The sequence below is a fragment of the Nicotiana tomentosiformis genome, chromosome 5, assembly GCF_000390325.3.
Source record: "Nicotiana tomentosiformis chromosome 5, ASM39032v3, whole genome shotgun sequence".
In the NCBI taxonomy this organism is placed as follows: domain Eukaryota; kingdom Viridiplantae; phylum Streptophyta; class Magnoliopsida; order Solanales; family Solanaceae; genus Nicotiana; species Nicotiana tomentosiformis.
Window position 1 is genome coordinate 46,750,800 of NC_090816.1, and position 19,128 is coordinate 46,769,927.

At 41.6% G+C, this 19,128-nt stretch overlaps 1 protein-coding gene across 1 annotated transcript; it reads right to left on the reverse strand.

Moving 5' to 3' along the window:
- Positions 1 to 11,323: 11,323 nt before the first annotated feature.
- On the reverse strand, positions 11,324 to 18,047 carry LOC138892286 (uncharacterized). Its single transcript, XM_070175992.1, has 6 exons — positions 17,945 to 18,047; positions 12,770 to 12,882; positions 12,446 to 12,670; positions 11,892 to 12,377; positions 11,604 to 11,795; positions 11,324 to 11,533 (listed from the first exon to the last, which is right to left on the reverse strand). Exons 1-6 carry the CDS (start codon positions 18,045 to 18,047, stop codon positions 11,324 to 11,326), a joined length of 1,329 nt encoding a protein of 442 aa, XP_070032093.1.
- Positions 18,048 to 19,128: the final 1,081 nt, after the last annotated feature.

Below are 19,128 nucleotides of genomic sequence, written 5' to 3' on the forward strand. Positions count from 1 at the left end.
AATGAGGGGTTAGGGCTTAGGATTTAGGAGAGTAATTTAAGGATTCGAGGGACCAAATGAGGTCGGATTTTGATGAATTTGGTATGGTTAGACTCGTGAGTGGATGGGCTTTCTAGTTTTTTTAAATTATACCAGATTTCTAGACGTAGGCCCGGGGTTAGGTTTGAGTCAATTTCGGGTTTTTGGTCTAAATTGATAGTTTTCTTGTGGAATTCATTCCTTTAGCATAAATTGATGATATTGTACTGATTGTGAATAGATTCGGAGCAATTAGAAGCCAAATTGAGGGGCAAGAGCATCGCAGAGTAGGGATTTAATTGGGTTGAGATAAGTAATGATTGTAAATCTAGTCCTAAGGGTATAAAACCCCAGATTTCGTATCATTTACTATTTTGAGATGACGCACATACTAGGTGACGGGTGTGTGGGCATCCACCGTTGGGGATTGTGACTTCATCTGTCCCGTAGCAACTGTAAAGTTACATATTTTGTTGAAACTATATGATACTTATGAGTTTCTCTAAATTGGGCAAAATGCCATGTTTGGGCCTTGTGCCAGTGCTGTTTGGACCCTTATGGCTTTTTTCTTACTATCCTCTCACTGTTTTCGATTGAAAATCTATACTCTGTCATAGTTATACATGTTTACTACATAATTCAGTTTTATTACTCTGTTTTGATGCATATAAATGTTGTTTTAGGCTGAGTGCCCTATTTTTACTAAGTGACCGAGTGGCTTGAGAGGTTTATGACTGAGTGAGGACGAGGGATTGATTTGTGAGGATATTTATGGGATCGTTCTGCACGCCGTATCATGTTTGATATAGGCCAAGGGCCTGAGTGATTTATGCCATGATTTAGCTTGATATAGTGCTTGGGCTGAAGGAGCCCCTCCGGAGTCTGTACACAAGCCTAGTGAGCGCAGGTACCTACTGAGTGCGAGTGTCGAGTGTCGAGTGCTGAGTGACTGTGAGGCGTGAGGGATTGTGAGGTATGCCCGACTGGCATGAGTGATTGTGAGGTTTGCCCGAGGGGTTGTATACGAGTGATGTTGACCGAGGGGATGATTATGATTTCATCATTTTTGCTCACCTTTGCATTGAGCCTTTGTTTGAAAAACTGTTGAAAAATATCTTTAAATGATTTTTACTAGAACAGGGTTTAAACGAGATGATTTGATTCCAACCTTAATTTTTAAAGAATGTTGTATTTTATCGAGATTTCATGATATGAAATTTATATGCTTTATTGCTCGTCACTACTGCTCAGTTTTTATTTACTATTGTTTCTTACTGAGTTGGCGTACTCACGTTACTCCCTGCACCTTGTGTGCAAATCCAGGTATAGCCGGACACGGTAACGGCTGTTGACTATTCCGGTTGCAGATTTTCTCGGGGATAGCAAGGTAGCTGCCTGGCGATCGTAGCCCTGCTCTTCTCCCTCTTATCTTCCTTTAGTTGTATTTAGCTATTTTTCAGACTATGTTAGTCTTGATATTGTCAGACAACTTGTAGTAGATGCTCATGACTAGTGACACCCCGATGCCGGGCTTTTCTTTTTTGCACTTTTGTTTTTTATTTGGACTCATTTACAAAGGTTTTTATGTTAAATAGCATTGAAATTTTCTTTGAAATAAAAATATCGGTTTGTTTTTGAAAATGAGTCAGCATGCCTAGTTCCACGATAGGCGCCATCACGACAGGGTTAGTTTGGGTCGTGACATGTTGGTATCAGAGCCTAGATTACATAGGTCTCACGAGTCATGAGCGGATTTAGGAGAGTCTTGCGGATCGTTACGGAGACGTCTGCACTTATCTTCGAGAGGCTGCAGAACCCTTAGGAAACTCCACATTCTTGAATTCTTGTCATGCAAATCTATTGATTCTCTTAACTAAACATCTATTGTTTCATTCTCTCATAGATGTTGAGGACTCGTACTACTGATCAGGAGGGCCAGCCACCAGTACCACCAGCCAGGGCAGTGAGAGGTCGAGGCCGTGGTAGAGGCCTTGGTAGGGGCAGAGGTGCAGCCCGTACAGCAGTTGGGGCAGTACCTGCAGATCCCCCAGTTATCCCAGATCAGGACCAGGTTCCAATTGTTGATTCGCCAACTCAGGCACCACTTGTGCCTATTGTGATTCCAAGACTTCAGGAGGCCCTAGCTCATATTCTGACAGTGTGTACTGGCCTTGCTCAGGCGGTCTCTATCTCGACGACCGCAGCCACTTCTCAGGCCGGGGGAGGCACAGGTACTCAGACTCCCGTCGCTCGTATACCCGAGCAGGTTGTTCAGGGACTCCAGACACCGGGGGCACCACCAGCCCAGCCGGTTATAGCTGCTCAGGATTATGTGGTTCCTGCTATGCCCGAGGATGATCAACGTAGGTTGGAGAGGTTTGAGAGACTCCAGCCACCACTTTTCAGTGGCATAGAGAGAGAGGATGCCCAATACTTCTTGGACAGATGTCAAAGGATACTTCGTACAGCTGGTATTCTAGAGACTTGTGGGGTCTCATTCACTACTTTTCAATTTTCTGGGGCTGCACTCAGATGGTTGGAGACTTACGAGAGGCGTAGGCCTGTTGGCGCAGCGCCCCTTACTATGCAGCAGTTCTCCGTGGTAATTTTAGAGAAGTTCATGCCTCGGTCCTGCAGAGAGGAGCTGTGCAGATAGTTTGAGTGGCTTCGCCAGTGTGATATGTCTGTGATGCAGTATGAGATGCGATTCTCGGAGTTGGCCCGTCATGCTATCTGGTTGGTTCCCGCTGATAAGGAAAGGATCATGAGATTTATTGATGGTCTAACTTTTCAGCTACAGTTAATTATAACCATAGAGAGGGTGTCTGGTGCTACCTTTGATGAGGTTGTCGACATTGCTTGGCAGATTGAGATGGTTCGCGGTCAGGAGAGGGTTGAGAGGGAGGCCAAGAGGCCTCGTAGTCAGGGTGGATTCAGCGGTGCTCCTTTTGGGGGTCAGTTTCAGCACGGTAGAGGTCGTCATTTCAGACAGACTCAGTCAACTCAGCCATTTCACCGTGGTGCATCATCTGGCTATGGTTCTCACAATTCTCTTCAGGGTCACTCATCACTCGGTTCCCTTCCAGCTCAGAGTTCATCCCGTGCTCCACCAGTTCAGGGCTCCTCCATACCAGGTTCTTCTACCAGTTATCCCAGTGTTAGGGGTTCTCTTCAGTTCCGGCCACCAGCACCAGGGAGTTATTTTGAGTGTAGGGAGTTTGGGCATATGTGGAGGAAGTGTCCTCGTCGTCATAGAGGTCTATCTCAACAGAGGAGTCAGTCTTCGACTTTAGTACCAGTTACTTTACCACCTGCCTAGTCAGCTAGGGGTGGAGGTCAGTCAGCTCGGGGTGGAGGTCAGTCATCTAGGGGTCGCCCTAGAGAGGCAGGCAGATTAAGGGGTGGCCAGGCCCGTTTCTATGCCCTCCGAGCCAGACCAGATGCTATTGCTTCAAATGTTGTGATTACAGGTAGTGTCTCAGTTTGTCATAGAGATGCCTCTGTATTATTTGACCCTGGTTCCATATATTCATATGTTTCCTTGTATTTTGCCCATTTTCTAGATATACCCTGTGATTCTTTAGTTTCATCTATTCATGTATCTACTACTGTGGGCGATACTATTGTTGTGGACCGCGTATATCGGTCATGTGTGGTGACTATTGGGGTTCTGGAGACCCAAGTGGACCTTTTGCTTCTCAGTATGGTTGACTTTGATGTGATATTGTGTATGGATTGGTTATCTCCATGTCATGCTAGTTTATATTGTCACGCTAAGACTGTGACGCTGGCGATGCCGGGATTTTCGAGGGTTGTGTGGAGCGGTTCTATAGATTATGTACCTAATCGGGTGATTTCATATTTGAAGGCTCAGCGTATGGTTGAGAAGGGTTGCCTATTGTATTTGGGGTTTGTGAGGAAGTTAGAGCAGAAACTCCTACAATTGATTCTGTTCTGGTGGTACGTGATTTTCCGGATGTGTTTCCTGCAGACCTGCCCGCCATGCCGCCTGACAAGGATATTGACTTTGGTATTGATTTGGTGTCAGGCACTCAGCCCATTTATATTCCCCTGTATCGTATGGCACCGGTGGAGTTTAAGAAATTGAAAGAACTGCTTCAGGAACTCCTTGATGAGGGGTGTATTCGTCCTAGTATGTCACCTTAGGGTGCATTGGTTCTATTTGTGAAGAAGAAGGATGGTTCCATGAGAATGTGTATTGATTACAGGCAGTTATCACAGTCAAGAACAAGTATCCTTTGCCTTGTATTGATGATTTATTTGACTAGCTTCAGGGAGCGAGGGTGTTCTCCAAGATTGATTTGAGGTCCAGTTATCACCAGCTAAAAATTTGGGATTCGGATATTCTTTAGACAGCTTTCAGGACCCGATATAGCCATTACGAATTCTTAGTGATGTCTTTTGGGCTGACCAATACCCCAGCAGCGTTCATGCATTTGATGAACAGTGTATTCCAGCCCTATTTGAACTCATTCATTGTTGTATTCATTGATGACATCCTGCTATACTCTTGTAGCCATGAGGAGCACGTTCAACATTTGAGGATTGTATTAAAGAGATTGAGGGAGGAGAAGCTTTATGCAAAGTTCTCCAAGTGTGAGTTTTGGCTCGGTTCTGTAGCATTCTTGGGGCATGTGGTGTCCAGTGAGCGTATTCAGGTGGATTCGAAGAAGATAGAGGTGGTGCAGAGTTGGCCTAGACCGTCCTCAGCCATGGATATTAGGAGCTTTCTTGGTTTGGCAGGTTATTACTGTCGCTTTGTGGAGGGATATTCATCTATTACTTCGCCCTTGACCAAATTGACCCAAAAGGGTGCTCCATTCAGCTGGTCGAACGAGTGTGAGGAGAGCTTTTAGAAGCTCAAGACTGCTTTGACCACAGCTCTAGTGTTAGTTCTGCCATCAGCTTCAGGTTCTTACACCGTGTATTGTGATGTCTCGAGGGTAGGTATTAGTTGTGTTCTGATGTAGGAGGGTAGGGTGATTGCCTATGCCTCGCGCCAGTTGAAGACCCATGAGAAAAACTATCTTTTACTGATCACCGGAGTCTGCAGCATCTGTCTAAGCAGAAGGATCTTAATTTGCGTCCACTGAGATGGTTGGAGCTTCTTAAGGACTATGATATCACTATTTTGTACCATCCGGGGAAGGCCAATGTGGTGGCCGATGCTTTGAGTTGCCGGGCGGAGAGTTTGGGTAGTGTAGCATATCTTCCAGCAGCAGAGAGACCTTTGGCATTGGATGTTCAGGCCTTAGCGGGCTAGCTTGTGAGATTGGATATTTCGGAGCCGAGTCGGGTGTTGGCTTGTATGGTCTCCAGGTCTTCTCTTTATGACCGTATCAGGGAGCGTCAGTATGATGACCCCCACTTGCTTGTTCTTCAGGACAGGGTCCGGCGAGGTGATGCTAGAGATGTGACTATTGGCAATGGCAGTGTGTTGAGGATGCAAGGCCGGATATGTGTGCCTAATGTAGATGGGCTTCAGGAGTTGATTCTTAAGGAGGCCCACAGCTCGCGGTATTCCATCCATCCGGGTGCCACGAAGATGTACCAAGATTTGAGACAACACTATTGGTGGAGGCAGATGAAGAAGGATATAGTTAGGTTTGTAGCTCGATGTCTCAACTATCAGTAGGTTAAGTGTGAGCATCAGAGACCGGGTGGCTTGCTACAGAGATTAGAGATCCCAGAGTGGAAGTGGGAGCGGATCACTATGAACTTCATAGTTGGGCTCCCACGGACTTCGAGGAAGTTCGATGCTATTTGGCTGATTGTGGATCGGCTGACCAAGTCCATGCACTTCATTCCAGTTGGTACTACTTACACTTCAGAGCTGTTGGCTGAGGTTTACATCCGAGAGATTGTTCGCCTGCATGGTGTCCCAGTTTCCATCATTTCAGAGAGAGGTACTCAGTTCACATCGCTATTTTGGAGGGCCGTGCAGCGAGAGTTTGGTACTCAGGTTGAGTTGAGCACAACATTTCACCCTCAGACGGACGGGCAGTCCGAGCACCCTATTCATATATTGGAGGACATGTTGCGTCTTGTGTCATTGACTTTGGGGGTTCATGGGACCAGTTTCTACCACTCGCGAAGTTTGCATATAACAACAGTTATCAGTCGAGCATTCAGATGGCTCCATACGAGGCTTTATATGGGAGGAGGTGTAGATCTCTGGTTGGATGGTTTGAGCCAGGTGAGGCAAGGTTCTTGGGTACAGACTTGATTTAGGAGCGGCTTCGCACGACGCAGTCTAGGCAGAAGAGCTATGCGGACAGGAAGGTCCGTGATGTATCTTTCATGGTTGGGATAAGGTTTTGACGAAGGTATCACCCATAAAGGGTGTTATGAGGTTTGGGAAGTGGGGCAAGTTTAGCCCCCGGTTCATTGGGCCTTTTGAGGTGCTTCAGAGGATAGGGGAGGTGGCTTATAAGCTTGCCTTGCCATCCAGCTTGTCGAGTGTGCACCCAGTATTTTATGTTTCCATGCTCCGGAAGTATATTGGAGATCCGTCCCATGTTTTGGATATCAGCACGGTTCAGTTGGAGGGTGATATGACTTATGATGTGGATCCGGTGGCTATTTTGGATCGACAGGTTCAAAGGTTGAGGTCAAAGGACATAGGTTCAGTAAAGGTGCAGTAGAGAGGGCAGCCGGTGGAGGAGGCCACCTGGGAGACCGAGAGCGAGATGTGCAGCAGATATCCACACCTATTCGAGAATCCAGGTATGTTTCTAGACCCGTTCGAGGACGAACAGTTTCTTAAGAGGGGGAGGATGTAACGACCCAGCCGGTCGTTTCGAGGGTTATAGCCTTGTTTTCTCCATTTCTCTTCCTTTTGTACTTTTCAAGTATATTATGATGTATCGGTTTGGTTGGTTTGGGTCCGGACTGGTTTCAGAGTGGAATGAGACACATAGTCTCATATTTATAGAAGTTTAAGTTAGAAAAGTCAACCGGATATTGACCTATGTGTAAACGATCTCGCATTTGAATTTTTATGATTCTGTTAGCTCGGTTTTGGAGTTGAGGTCAAAGGACATAGATTCAGTGAAGGTGTAGTGGAGAGGGCAGCCGGTGGAGGAGGCCACCTGGGAGACCGAGAGCGTGATACGGAGCAGATATCCACACCTATTCGAGACTCCAGGTATGTTTCTAGACCCGTTTGAGGACGAACGGTTGTTTAAGAGGGGGAGGATGTAACGACCCAGACGGTCGATTCGAGGGTTATAGCCTTGTTTTCTCCATTTCTTCTTTCTTTTGTACTTTTCAGCTATATTATGATGTATCGATTATGTTGGTTTAGGTCCGGACTGGTTTCAGAGTGAAATGAGACACATAGTCTCTTATTTATAGAAGTTTAAGTTGGAAAAGTCAACCGGATATTTACCTATGTGTAAATGATCTCGGATTTGAATTTTTATGATTTTGTTAGTCAATTTTGGACTTAGGAGTGCGTTTGGAATGTAATTTGGAGGTCCGTAGTTGAATTAGGCTTGAATTGGAGAAAGTTAAAAATTTGGCAATTTCGGTCGGCAGTGGAAAATTTGATATCGTGGTCGGAATAAAATTCCGGAAGTTGGAGTAGGTTAGTAGTGTCATTTGTGACGTGTGTGCAAAATTGGAGGTCATTCGGACTTGGTTTGGTTGCTTTCGGCATCGGTTGTCGAATTTGGAAGTTTAGAAGTTCGTATGCTTGAATACGAGTGTAATTTGGTGATTTGATGTTGTTTTGAGTGATTCAAAGGCTCAACTAAGTTTGTATGTTGATATATAACCTATTGGTATTCTTGGTTCAGGTCCCGAGGTCCTCGGGGTGATTCTGGGTGGTTAACGGATTATTTGAAGTTGGAAAATGCAGCTGAGGCTGCTGCTACTGATATTTCCGCACTTGCGGAGGGGGGAGCCCCAGGGGCAAGGTCACAGGTGTGCGTGGGAGTTCGCAGGTATGGATAGTGTCGAGGTAAGCCGGGTCCTCATGTGCGTAGGTAAAGTCGCATCTGCGAGCCCGCAGGTGCGAGGCCTAGGGCGCATATGCGGAGAGGAGGATTCTGGGCAGGCTTCGCAGAAGCGGAGGGAAATGCTCAGGTGCGCTTTCACAGGCGTGAGGTTTTGGGCCGCAGATGCGGAACCTGGGCTCTTAAGTGAGTTCCACAGGTGCGATAGTTTTGAGCGCAGGTGCGGTCCCGCACGTGCGGGAAAGAGCTCGCAGGTGCGAAAACCTGGGCAGAATGTATAGATAGCACTTCGCGAATGTCGGTTTTGAAGCTTTTGGGAGTGATTTTGAAGAGGGATTCAAGAAGATATCAGTAAGGTAATTTGCTTAAGCCCTAATACTCCTATCTATGGTGATTTCCCGTTGTTGAATCATGAAATTAGTGGAAATTAGGGGTGAAAAATGAGGGGTTAGGTGCTTGGGATTTTGGAGAGTAATTTAAGGATTTGAGGGACCAAATAAGGTTGGATTTTGATGAATTTGGTATGGTTAAACTTGTGAGTAGATGGGCTTTCTAGTTTTGTAATTTTGTTAGATTTAGAGATGTGGGCCCGGGGGGCGGGTTTGAGTCAATTTCGGGTTTTTAGTCTAAATTGGTAGTTTTCTTGTGGAATTCATTCCTTTAGCATAAATTGTTGATATTGTACTGATTGTAAATAGATTCAGAGCGTGTGGAGGCCGAATCAAGGGGCAAGAGCATCGCGGAGTAGGGAGTTGATCGGATTGAGGTAAGTAACGATTGTAAATCTAGTCCTGAGGGTATGAAACCTCGGATTTTGTATCATTTACTATTTTGAGGCGACGTACATGCTAGGTGACGGGCGTGTGGGCGTGCACCATTGTGGATTGTGACTTGGTCCGTCCCGTAGCAACTGTAAAGTTGCATATTTTGTTAAAACTATATGATACTTATGAGTTTTAGAAATGAGTTTCTGTAAATTGGGCGGAATGTCGTGTTTGGGCCTTGTGCCAGTGTTGTTTGGACCTTAGGGGCTTTGTTCTTACTATCCTCTCACTGTTTTCGATTGAAAACCTATACTCAATCATGGTTATACCTTTTTACTGTATAACTCAGTTTTATTACTCTGTTTTGATGCATATAAATATTATTTTGGGCTGAGTACCCTGTTTTTACTGAGAGCCCGAGTGGCTTGAGAGGTTTATGACTGAGTGAGGCCGAGGGCCTGATTTGTGAGGATATTTATGGGATCGGGCTGCACACCGCAACATGTTTGATATAGGCCGAGGGATTGAGTGATTTATGCCATGATTTATCTTGATATAGAGCTTGGGCTGAAGGTGCCCCTCCGGAGTCTGTACACACCCCCAGTGAGCGCAGGTACCTACTGAGTGCAAGTACCGAGTGCCGAGTGTTGAGTGACTAGGAGGCATGAGTGATTGTGAGGTTTGCCTGAGGGGCTGTATACGAGTGATGTTGCCCGAGGGGCTGATTATAATTTCATCATTTTTGCTCACATTTGCATTGAGCCTTTGTTTGAAAAACTATTGGAAAATATGTTTAAATGATTTTTACTGGAACTGGGTTTACTCGAGATGATTTGATTCCAATACTGATTTTTAAAGCATGTTGTATTTTACCAAGATTTCATGATATGAACTTTATATGCTTTATTGCTCATCACTACTGCTCAGTCTTTATTTACTCTTGTTACTTACTGAGTTGGCGTACTCACGTTACTCCCTGCACTTTGTGTGCAGATCCAGGTGTAGCTGGACACGGTAGTAGGTGTTGACTATTCCGGCTGCAGATTTTCTCGGGGATAGCAAGGTAGCTGCCTGGCCATCACAGCCCTGCTCTTCTCCCTCTTATCTTCCTTTAGTTGTATTTAGCTATTTTCTAGACTATGTTAGTCTCGATATTGTCAGACAACTTGTAGTAGATTCTCATAACTAGTGATACCCTGATGTCGGGCTTTTCTTTTCAGCACTTTTGTTTTTGATTTGGAATCCTTTACGGAAATTTTTATGTTAATTAGCCTTGAAATTTTCTTTGAAATAAAAATATTGGTTTGTTTTAGAAAATGAGTCGGCTTGCCTAGTTCCGCAATAGGCGCCATCATGATAGGGTTAGTTTGGATCATGATAGTTGCTTTACGAAATATTGTCTATGATAGGCAGTCAACAAAACATACATAATGAAGTAGCATTACAAAATATTGTCTACCACAGGCAGTTAACAAAAACATCCATGATTAAGTCTTCAAAATATCAGTTGAGCACTTCAATTAATGTCTCATGTTGCTTGGTTGCTTGGTGTGGATTGTGTCATTGGTGTGGCTTGAGTAGTTGTAGCAGAGTTTGCCCTTCTATAACTCTATTCTTGCAGCTGCCTTTGTGTAACTGCAACTCGACCCTTCCACTTTAGCCCAGGGGGTTTGAATCTAAGTTCAATGTTGGTAGGGGCAGAACTTATGAGTGTAGAAGGATTGTGTACTACTCTGTCAGTAGTTCCAGACTGCACAAAGATAAAAGGTTGTGAGTGGGGAATTATCTAGTAAACTATATATGTTGATTGTGTAATTAAGTGGAAATATTTACCCTCTATATCACAGTGCCACTTGAATCAAATAGCACACCATATCCTGCTGTATTTGGTCTCTTAGACCCTGCATTTGTACCACCTCTTCTAGGCTTATTGGTCTTCCTTTTTGGACCTTCAGCAACATTAGTTGATTGTTGTGTTCTTGGATCAGTGATTGGTTGAGTGAAGGTTCCACTTTCCATAGTTGAAGTTGCTGTTACTGATCCAACTGCTGCTACTGATGCACTTCCAGTTGTTGTTGCTGATGCACTTCCACTAGTTCCAGCCCTTCCACCTAATGCTATTGATGAAGCATTTTCAGCAGTTTCACCTCCAACTAAACTAGTTCCAGCCCTTCCCCTTGGTTTCTCTGCATACACATAACAAAATAAACACTAGTAATTGAATTCATCTGATAATGACCACAAAGAACATTAATACTTACTGGATCTCATACCCTGTTTCACCATTAAAATTGACTTTACATTTGGCTTCCCTTTGAGCATTCTCTCCAAGTATTTCCATAGCCATGTGTGATATATCACCTACCCATTTTCCAGAAAAATCTCTCATGCTATTCATCCTCTCCATACACTTGATTCTAATTTCCTCTAACATAGTAATGATAGATTTGTGCCTAGCTGCCAATATCCAACTATTGAATGCCTCACACATGTTGTTCTCCACTACATCACACTTACTATATTTTTTGAAGTATGCCCTACACCATGTCTCCTTGTTGTATTTCAGTAATTCTTGAACAATATCTCCCCCAGCTGGTCCATTTCATCCAACTTCTTGCAAAAGTAAACTTCAAATATATCTCTTGCACACTGCCAGAATATTTTACTTCTTTCCTCACCAGGACAAGTTTGCTTCCAATTAACCCACATATGTCTAGCACACCACCTCATCTCAGCATTTGGCAATAACTGAGTTATGGCTAGACTAAGACCCTACAATCAACAATATTATATTGTTATAACTTAAACATAAATCAAAACAATTATGTTTAAGACACCATACCTTCTGCATATCAAGCATGACTGTCAGCCCTTCTCCTTCAATTTCTGTCAAGTTCAGGTCATGCTTAAGACATCTGATAAACCAAGACCATGTATCCTTTGATTCCTTTTCAATTACTGCCCAAGCCACATGGTACATTTGATTATTTCCATCATTGGAAATGCAGGAAAGCAGTTCACCTTTACACGTTCCCTTTAAGAATGCACCATCAAAGCCAATTATGTTTCTACACCCTTCTAACCATCAAGTTTTTAATGCTTCAAGACAGACATAAATGCCCATAAACACCTCATTGCCAGGTTCTGCATTCTTAGATGTCCTTATCACTACAGTAGTTCCAGGATTAATAAACTTTAGCATTTCTGCATAATCATGAAGCCTAGCAAATTCTTTCTTGTAATCACCCATACTCTCCTTCACAACTATCATTTTTGCTCTTCTGCAGGAAGTTTTACTCACATACAGACCATATGCTTTCCTAATTAAGGCTTGAATTTGATGAAGCTTAATTTGAGGCTCACTAATTATTCTGTCTTTGAAGTTCTTTGCAATCCATGGTGGGCTACACATCTTATTTCTTGTCTTCTTGAAGCATTTGTGGACAGGGTAGTATGTAATCTCCCTAAAATTCCTGGTGCTACCTTCTATGCTGCCAAGAATATGCCATGGACAACCTTTCTTTGTGCAGTTTGCCCTAACCCTTTCCCTCTCATTAGGTTTTAACTTAAGGTTCACACCTTTTTGAATAGAATAGGTCTGTAATGCCTCCCTAAACTGTACAACATTCTCAAATATCATATACAGTTCAAATAATATTTTTTGCAACTTATGTCAAAGTATACCTTCTTACTTGGATTCCTAGCCGGTGCATCCCTTACTTCATCAGTGCCAACAGGTTCTCTTTCATCATCACTACACTCACTACCTAGATCTGAGCTATCAAAATACTGGTCATCCCCTCCTAGTTTCCCTTCATATTTTCCCTTTTTGTTCTTATGCATATCTTCAATACCAGAATCTATACCAACTGGACCATATAGTATCTCATCTATATTTACTTGGGAATCCTTTTTTTATTTATTTTAGACTGTTTAATTTCAGCTAAGTCATCTTCCAAATCACTACACTCTTCAATGTTCTCATCTATCTCAAACAGTGAGTCAGACCCTTTCAGAATCATCAAAGTCCTCATCAAAATTAGATTCTGATGTTTGAAGGTGATAGGATGAGAAGTTATTACCTTCACCTCCATCTGATTCTTCTATCTCTCTATTTATATCTGCCCATTTATACTTATCAAAGTCCTATTTATATCATTGTTGGGAGGTGACACATCAGCCCTAGCATTTAACCCACTGTCATGTCCGTGTGTTTGTATAGTGGGGTCTAGTTCAGTTATGTCCTCAACAATAATAGGATCACTAATTTTATGGACAATACAAATATCAACAAAGTCACCACTTTTCAATGTATTAAGAAACTTTAACACATCAGCATCTGTTTTTAGAATGTAATAACCACCACTTTTGTTAACTTTGCATCCAAACAAATTAATTTCTAAAAATTCTAAGACCCTAGCAAACATGTGAAACAACATAATATGCAGCTCATCAACATCAACTGTAGCTAATTGAGAACAAGGTAGTCCATTTCCATACCTTAGGTCAGGGTCCGATATAAAATTACCACTGTGGTGGATTATAGGTTAACTAGGCTTGAAGCCATTTTCTTCTCATACCTGCAAAGTAACAAAACAAAACAGTGTTATCAATGATTATTTGTTATTAAAAATTGCATCTTTACATAACTCCATAAATAAATCAACAAAAAAGACAGATTTTTTAAGTATAAAAGCTTCCAAGATTCCTTTTTCGTCCCCACAATACCCTATAAATTCAAAAATACTAAGGTGGAACACTAACAAGAAGAAGACCCAACAAACTTCACAAAAAAATGCATATACTTAAGATGAAATTCTGCTTTGAAAAAAAAAGAAGCAAAAACTAAACGGAATAACCAAATATGTCATTACATGCATGATACTACATTAAAAAGGGTTTTCACTCCAACATGTAACGAAACACAGAAAAAGCCCCATATATTTAGAAAAATTAAACAACAATTATGACCTAACATAGCCTTCCCCTAAAAACCCTAAATAGAGCAAAAGCCCCATATATTGAGGGAAATGAAGATCAATAAAGACAAAATATGAAGAACAGATGAAGAAACTTACCCCACAAACTTCGATATCAGCTGCGATGATGAAAATTCCGGCAACGATGACGGAGAAGAGAGGAGAGACTCACTGTTGTTCGATACTTTCTAAGCCCTAACTACGCGGGTAATTGTAAAATGAGGGGAAAAATTGGGTTTGGGGGGGGGGGGGTAAATAATCCTTTCCCATTTTATTTTCCTATGTGGCCATAATAAGTGACTTGGAGCCTACGTGGTCTAATTTTATTAATGTGGCGTCTAACGTGTAGGCGTTTGTATTACACGCACTGGCAACCTCCTGTCATAAGCATTTATTATTTACGGTTTGAATGAGTGTAAGTATTCAATTGGCAAACTTTTAAATTTGGGGACCGGCATGACAAAGTGGCACAAGTACATGTGCTATTTAGGCCATTCTGCCATTCCTATATTTTTTGAAAATAGGAATAATTATTAATAAATTATATTAAAGCCAAATAATATGTAAGATCATATTTTTTATCATTTTTAATGAGGAATCATGCGTAAGTCAATTCTAAAATATAGATGGCCAAAATTGAGTATCAACGGCTGCCATATAATAGTCTTCGGGAAAAGAAATTGACATCATACTCAATTTTGACCAGACATGACAGAGTGGGGGATGAGGATGTTTTGAAGATTATATCGAACTCTGGTATTTTAGTTGCCTACATATCTCGGGTTGTACGAGAATCAGGTCGCGTATAGTTTTGGAATGCAAATGAGTGCTACTTGTGAATTGTAGCCTTATGGAGTGGAAGACAAATGTTCGAGGAGGAAAATATTCGTGTGATCTCGACATTACTTCCAAAATTGCCCCAGTGTCAGACTGTGATAACACTGGGACATGGTGTTTGATGGGCGGATAAATTGATTGAATGGATTTTGATGTAGATGCAGTCGGGCTCTATATTGAGTTTTCCTCTATATCTCGGATGTAATGAGAATCATGTCGGTTGTAGGTCGGAAAGCGATGGATTATTTGATTTTTGATTCTGAGAGTTGCCCCAGCATCAAGTTGTGAGGATATTGCATGTTTTATTTGACTATGGGGGTTCGGATTGCGTACACACCCCATGTCAGTGGGACATAAGAACGATACTTGGGGATATGTTGTCGATTAATGTTGGAAAGCCCGATGTTCATCCTCAAAATCTGCCCCAGTTTATTTGTTAGAAGATAGTTCTGCATTGTCGCATTAGTAGAGTTGACGAGGTGTGGACTATGCTTCCGTTTGAGAAGGATGGATATGTGATTTTTGAATGAAATAGGGTCTCAGGCTGGGACTCTAATTCGAAAGAGATCCGGGATAGATACCAGTCCAAAATGATTGGAGCACTTGAATAGAAAAAGGAAATATGGGCTGAGTATCGGTCCGAAGTGATCGGAGCACTTGAATTTTTAAAGGAAATTCGGGCTGAGTACCGGTCTGAAATGATCGGAGCACTTGGATCTTATAAAGGAAATTTGGGTTGAGTACCGGTCCGAAGTGATATGAGAGTATTTAAATCTAAGATACCCGTATTAGAAGGTGGCACCTGTAAAATTGAACTTGAAATAAAATGCCTATTGTTCAGGAAGGTGCCAGGAATATATGGCTTTGAAATGAAATGCCCATTGTTTAGGAGGGCGCTTAGAAAATTTGAACTCAAAATGAAATGCCCATTGTTTAGGAGGGCGCCTGGAAAATTTAAACTTGAAATAAAATTCCCATTGTTCAAGAGGGCGCTTGGAAAAGCAAGAAGCTATGTATTTGTTTTTGTTTTTTTATGTAAGAAAATTGATGAAAGGAGTCATGTTATTAATGACTCGGGCAGACAATAGATACAAAAAGATAAAATTGAAATGATATGGCCCGGTCTGGCTAAGACTACCTACGTATCCCAATGGAATCAGGCCAAAACGTAGTTCGATTGCAAAAGATGACTGAATCCGATATGGATTGCCTACGTATTCCTACCAAAGGAAATCAACTCGCGGCGTAGTTCCGAATATAGGAATGATTTTTGGTTTTCTATTACAAGAGTGGGACCGGATCCTACGTGGATTGCCTACGTATCCCACCGTGGGAAGTCAGGTCAGGCGTAGTTCTGCTACAACAAAACCTAACTCTACCGTCAACAAAACTTGACTCTTTTTGTTTTCTGTATTTTTCGCTGTATTGTAGCTTTTTGTTGAGAATATTGTAAAGAAAGATTATAATTTATTGATTGATCATTTTTTACTTGACTTTTGTTGGTACCAACAATTAGTTTTGTGCATAAGAATTTCTATCATATACTTTCCAGCAAACCAAGATCAACTTATGGGTAATTCCTTTAGCTTCGAGCGGTACCTCATGTATACACCTAAGTTCGACAAGATTTGTTCTCAAAGGTTTTGAATTCTGCCTAAATCATGCTTCAAGTGCTCTCACTACAAAGAAAGTCCTAATTTTCAAACATTTATGAAGTATTTTCTTTTTTATGATATTTTGAGAAGTACACCCGCGCTCAGGAAAATATTCAATGCATGCGAATGAGATACCATATGCTTGACCTTTATGTGAGTATCCGCTAATGTGAGAACACTTGGAATAGGATCATGTAGGGCTTTGTTATCGGCTTGTAATATAGGCTTGGGGATAGGTAGGATATTCATTTGGAATAAAGTGACTAATCCTTCTTGAGCGTTGCACTGTGTTCGCGCCTTCGGTGTTCAAACCATGCTTCGATACTTGATCATGTTCGGCTCGATGTCCCTTTCTTTCGTTTTGACTTCTTTTGAGCTTGTATGAGGTTCTTCTTCCGCTTTTGGAGGGTTTTCCTTTCTTTTTGTTTTTGTTTTGAGGTTTCTCCTGCTTTGCAAGAGTTGTTTTTCTTTTATTTTTCTTCGACGGAGTTCCTCCTCTTTGAATTTGTGGAATTCTCCTTACTTTTTCTCGAGTATGTGGAAGTTTTTTCCTTCTTGTTGGATCCTCCTTTTGAATTTGCGGAGTTTCCTCTTTCTTTTTTTAAAGTCATACCTCTGATTTTCTTGGACTTTGTATCTTCGCCTTCTCATGCTTGTCGCCTTCACTTTGGTCTTCGTCCGAAGTTACACATTTTCAGTGCGCGCAAGGAGGTTGGGCCAAGAGATGGGTAATGCTTGTAAGCACAAAGAAGCGTATAGGCTAAGATATGGTTGTCCAAGAAAAAGCTTAAGACTCAAAGGGAGAATGCTAGGAATTAATGTCATTTGGTGGGTCAGAAAGGCTTCAACGGGTTAAAGAAGGCCTATGATCCTTTCCCAAACCAAGTGTTACTCAAGATTTTGCCTCAATAGACATTCGGGCCCAGTTCTAGATCTACAATGCAATGCAATGAATTTTACTCTAGGCTCACCACACAATGCACATGAAATAATGAGGTCGGCTTTGTTCTTACCTTAACTGTAAGCATGAGATTTTTCAAGCATTACTAAGGTATAACTAAGAGGTACCACAAGAGTCTATGGTTTACCCTAAGTTGATCCTCTCCATCATACCACTTAAACACTTGTTATTTCTCATGCACACTCCTAACTATGCCGGTACCATCGAAGCCAATACATTGGTTGATTGTTTTGATTTATTTATTTTTGATAAATGGGACAAGAGTCAAAGAAAAGTTTCCTCTCTTCTTTTTTGATTTTTGATAAATGGGACCAAATTTTGTTTTTTAAATCCCTCTCAATTTAGGAGGATCTATAGTGTTTTCACATTTCCTCTCCAGCATGACTCAAACCCAGGACCTAACGGTCGTGGGTAGAGGTTCTTTACCAACTAAGCAAGCCTCACTTGTCGAGGAAGGGTTCCCCCCTTTTTTGTTTTGAATTTTTAGATTTTGACTTAACAACAATTTTTTTTGTTTTTCTCTATTTTTTTTAATCAAAGTTTTTGTGAATTTTGTTTTGAAAAAAAATCAGACCGAACCTGAAGGTTGCCTATGTATCTCGTTGTAATGAGAATCATGTATAGCGTACTTCAGGATGGGTGGAAAGAAAATATTTATAGATTTTCATTTCATTTTTTTTTAATTTTGACTTGATTAATTTTTGTGGTTTTTGATAAAAAGAATTGAATGTAGAACGGGCTTTATGGTTACCGTTCTGAAGCGCTATCATAGCATTGAATGTTAAATGGGCTTTGTAGTTATCGTTCTGTATAGCAGCATGGATATGAAAGTAAAATGACGGGTTGTGTACCATTCGCTATGGGATCATTGTTAGTACATGGCTTTTGTACCGTTCCGTTTAGGAGCGCTGATAGGAAAGTAAAATGACGGGTTGTGTACTGTTCCGTATAGGAGCATTGTTGGTACGGGGCTGGGTACCGTTTCGTTTAGGAGCGCTGACATGAATGTAAAATAATGGATTGTGTACCGTTCCATATGTGAGCATTGTTAGTACGGGAATGGGTACCATTCCGTTTAGGAGCGCTCACAAGAAAGTAAATCTCCGCTCGATGGGAGGGATAAGAAAGTGAATCTCCGCATGATGGGAGTGACAGTAATTGAAACCTCCGCACGATGAGAGCATTTTTTTTTTTTTTTAAAAATGAGATTGAACTCGGGGAGGGTCCTTGATTGATGATTTTTGATATTTGAAAATATGATTGAACCCGGGAAGGGTCCTTGATTGATAATATTTTTGATTTATTTGAAAAATAAGACCGAACCCGAAGGTTGCCTATGTATCTCGTCGAAATGAGAATCAGGTCAGGTGTAGTTTGGGAAGGTTAGAGATAAAGGGGAGATGTTTTGGATTTATATTTCCTCAAGGAAAGAGGATGATATTTTTTGGTTTTTGATTTTGATGTCTCATGGAGAGACTTCTGGAAAGAAACAGAGGAAGGTATATATGTTTAATTTTGATTTTTTAGATGATCGTTTCGTAAGGATTTTCGGTCAACTATGACCCAAGTAGCCAGACTTGACCGATTCGTCCAGTTAAGGAAGAGAAAAACCGGACCTATTACAGGTTGCCTACGTATCTTGACACAAGGTCAAGAATTATGTACGCGTAGTTCGCGAATATTAGGGATATAGGAAAATATTTCAGATTTGTTTTTGAATTTCCTCAAGGTGGAATTATGCAAGAATATGTTTTTTATTTTGATTTTCCTTTGATGGCTACAGAAAGACTTCGAAGCAACAAGGGAAGATATATACATTTTACATATTGTTTTCAGAGATGACCCTTTCGCAAGGATCTTCGGTCAACTGTGATCCAACTGGCCAGACTTAACCGACATGTCCAATTAAGGACGAGAAAAACCAGACATATAATG

Coding starts and splice junctions, on each gene's coding strand:
- LOC138892286 (XM_070175992.1), bottom strand. CDS start 18,047: ATGGTACACAACCCGTCATTTTACTTTCATATCCATGCTGCTATACAG. Junction 12,378..12,445: donor CTAGGAATCCAAGTAAGAAG/GTATACTTTGAC, acceptor AATGTTGTACAG/TTTAGGGAGGCATTACAGAC. Junction 11,796..11,891: donor ATGCAGAACCTGGCAATGAG/GTGTTTATGGGC, acceptor GCATTCTTAAAG/GGAACGTGTAAAGGTGAACT.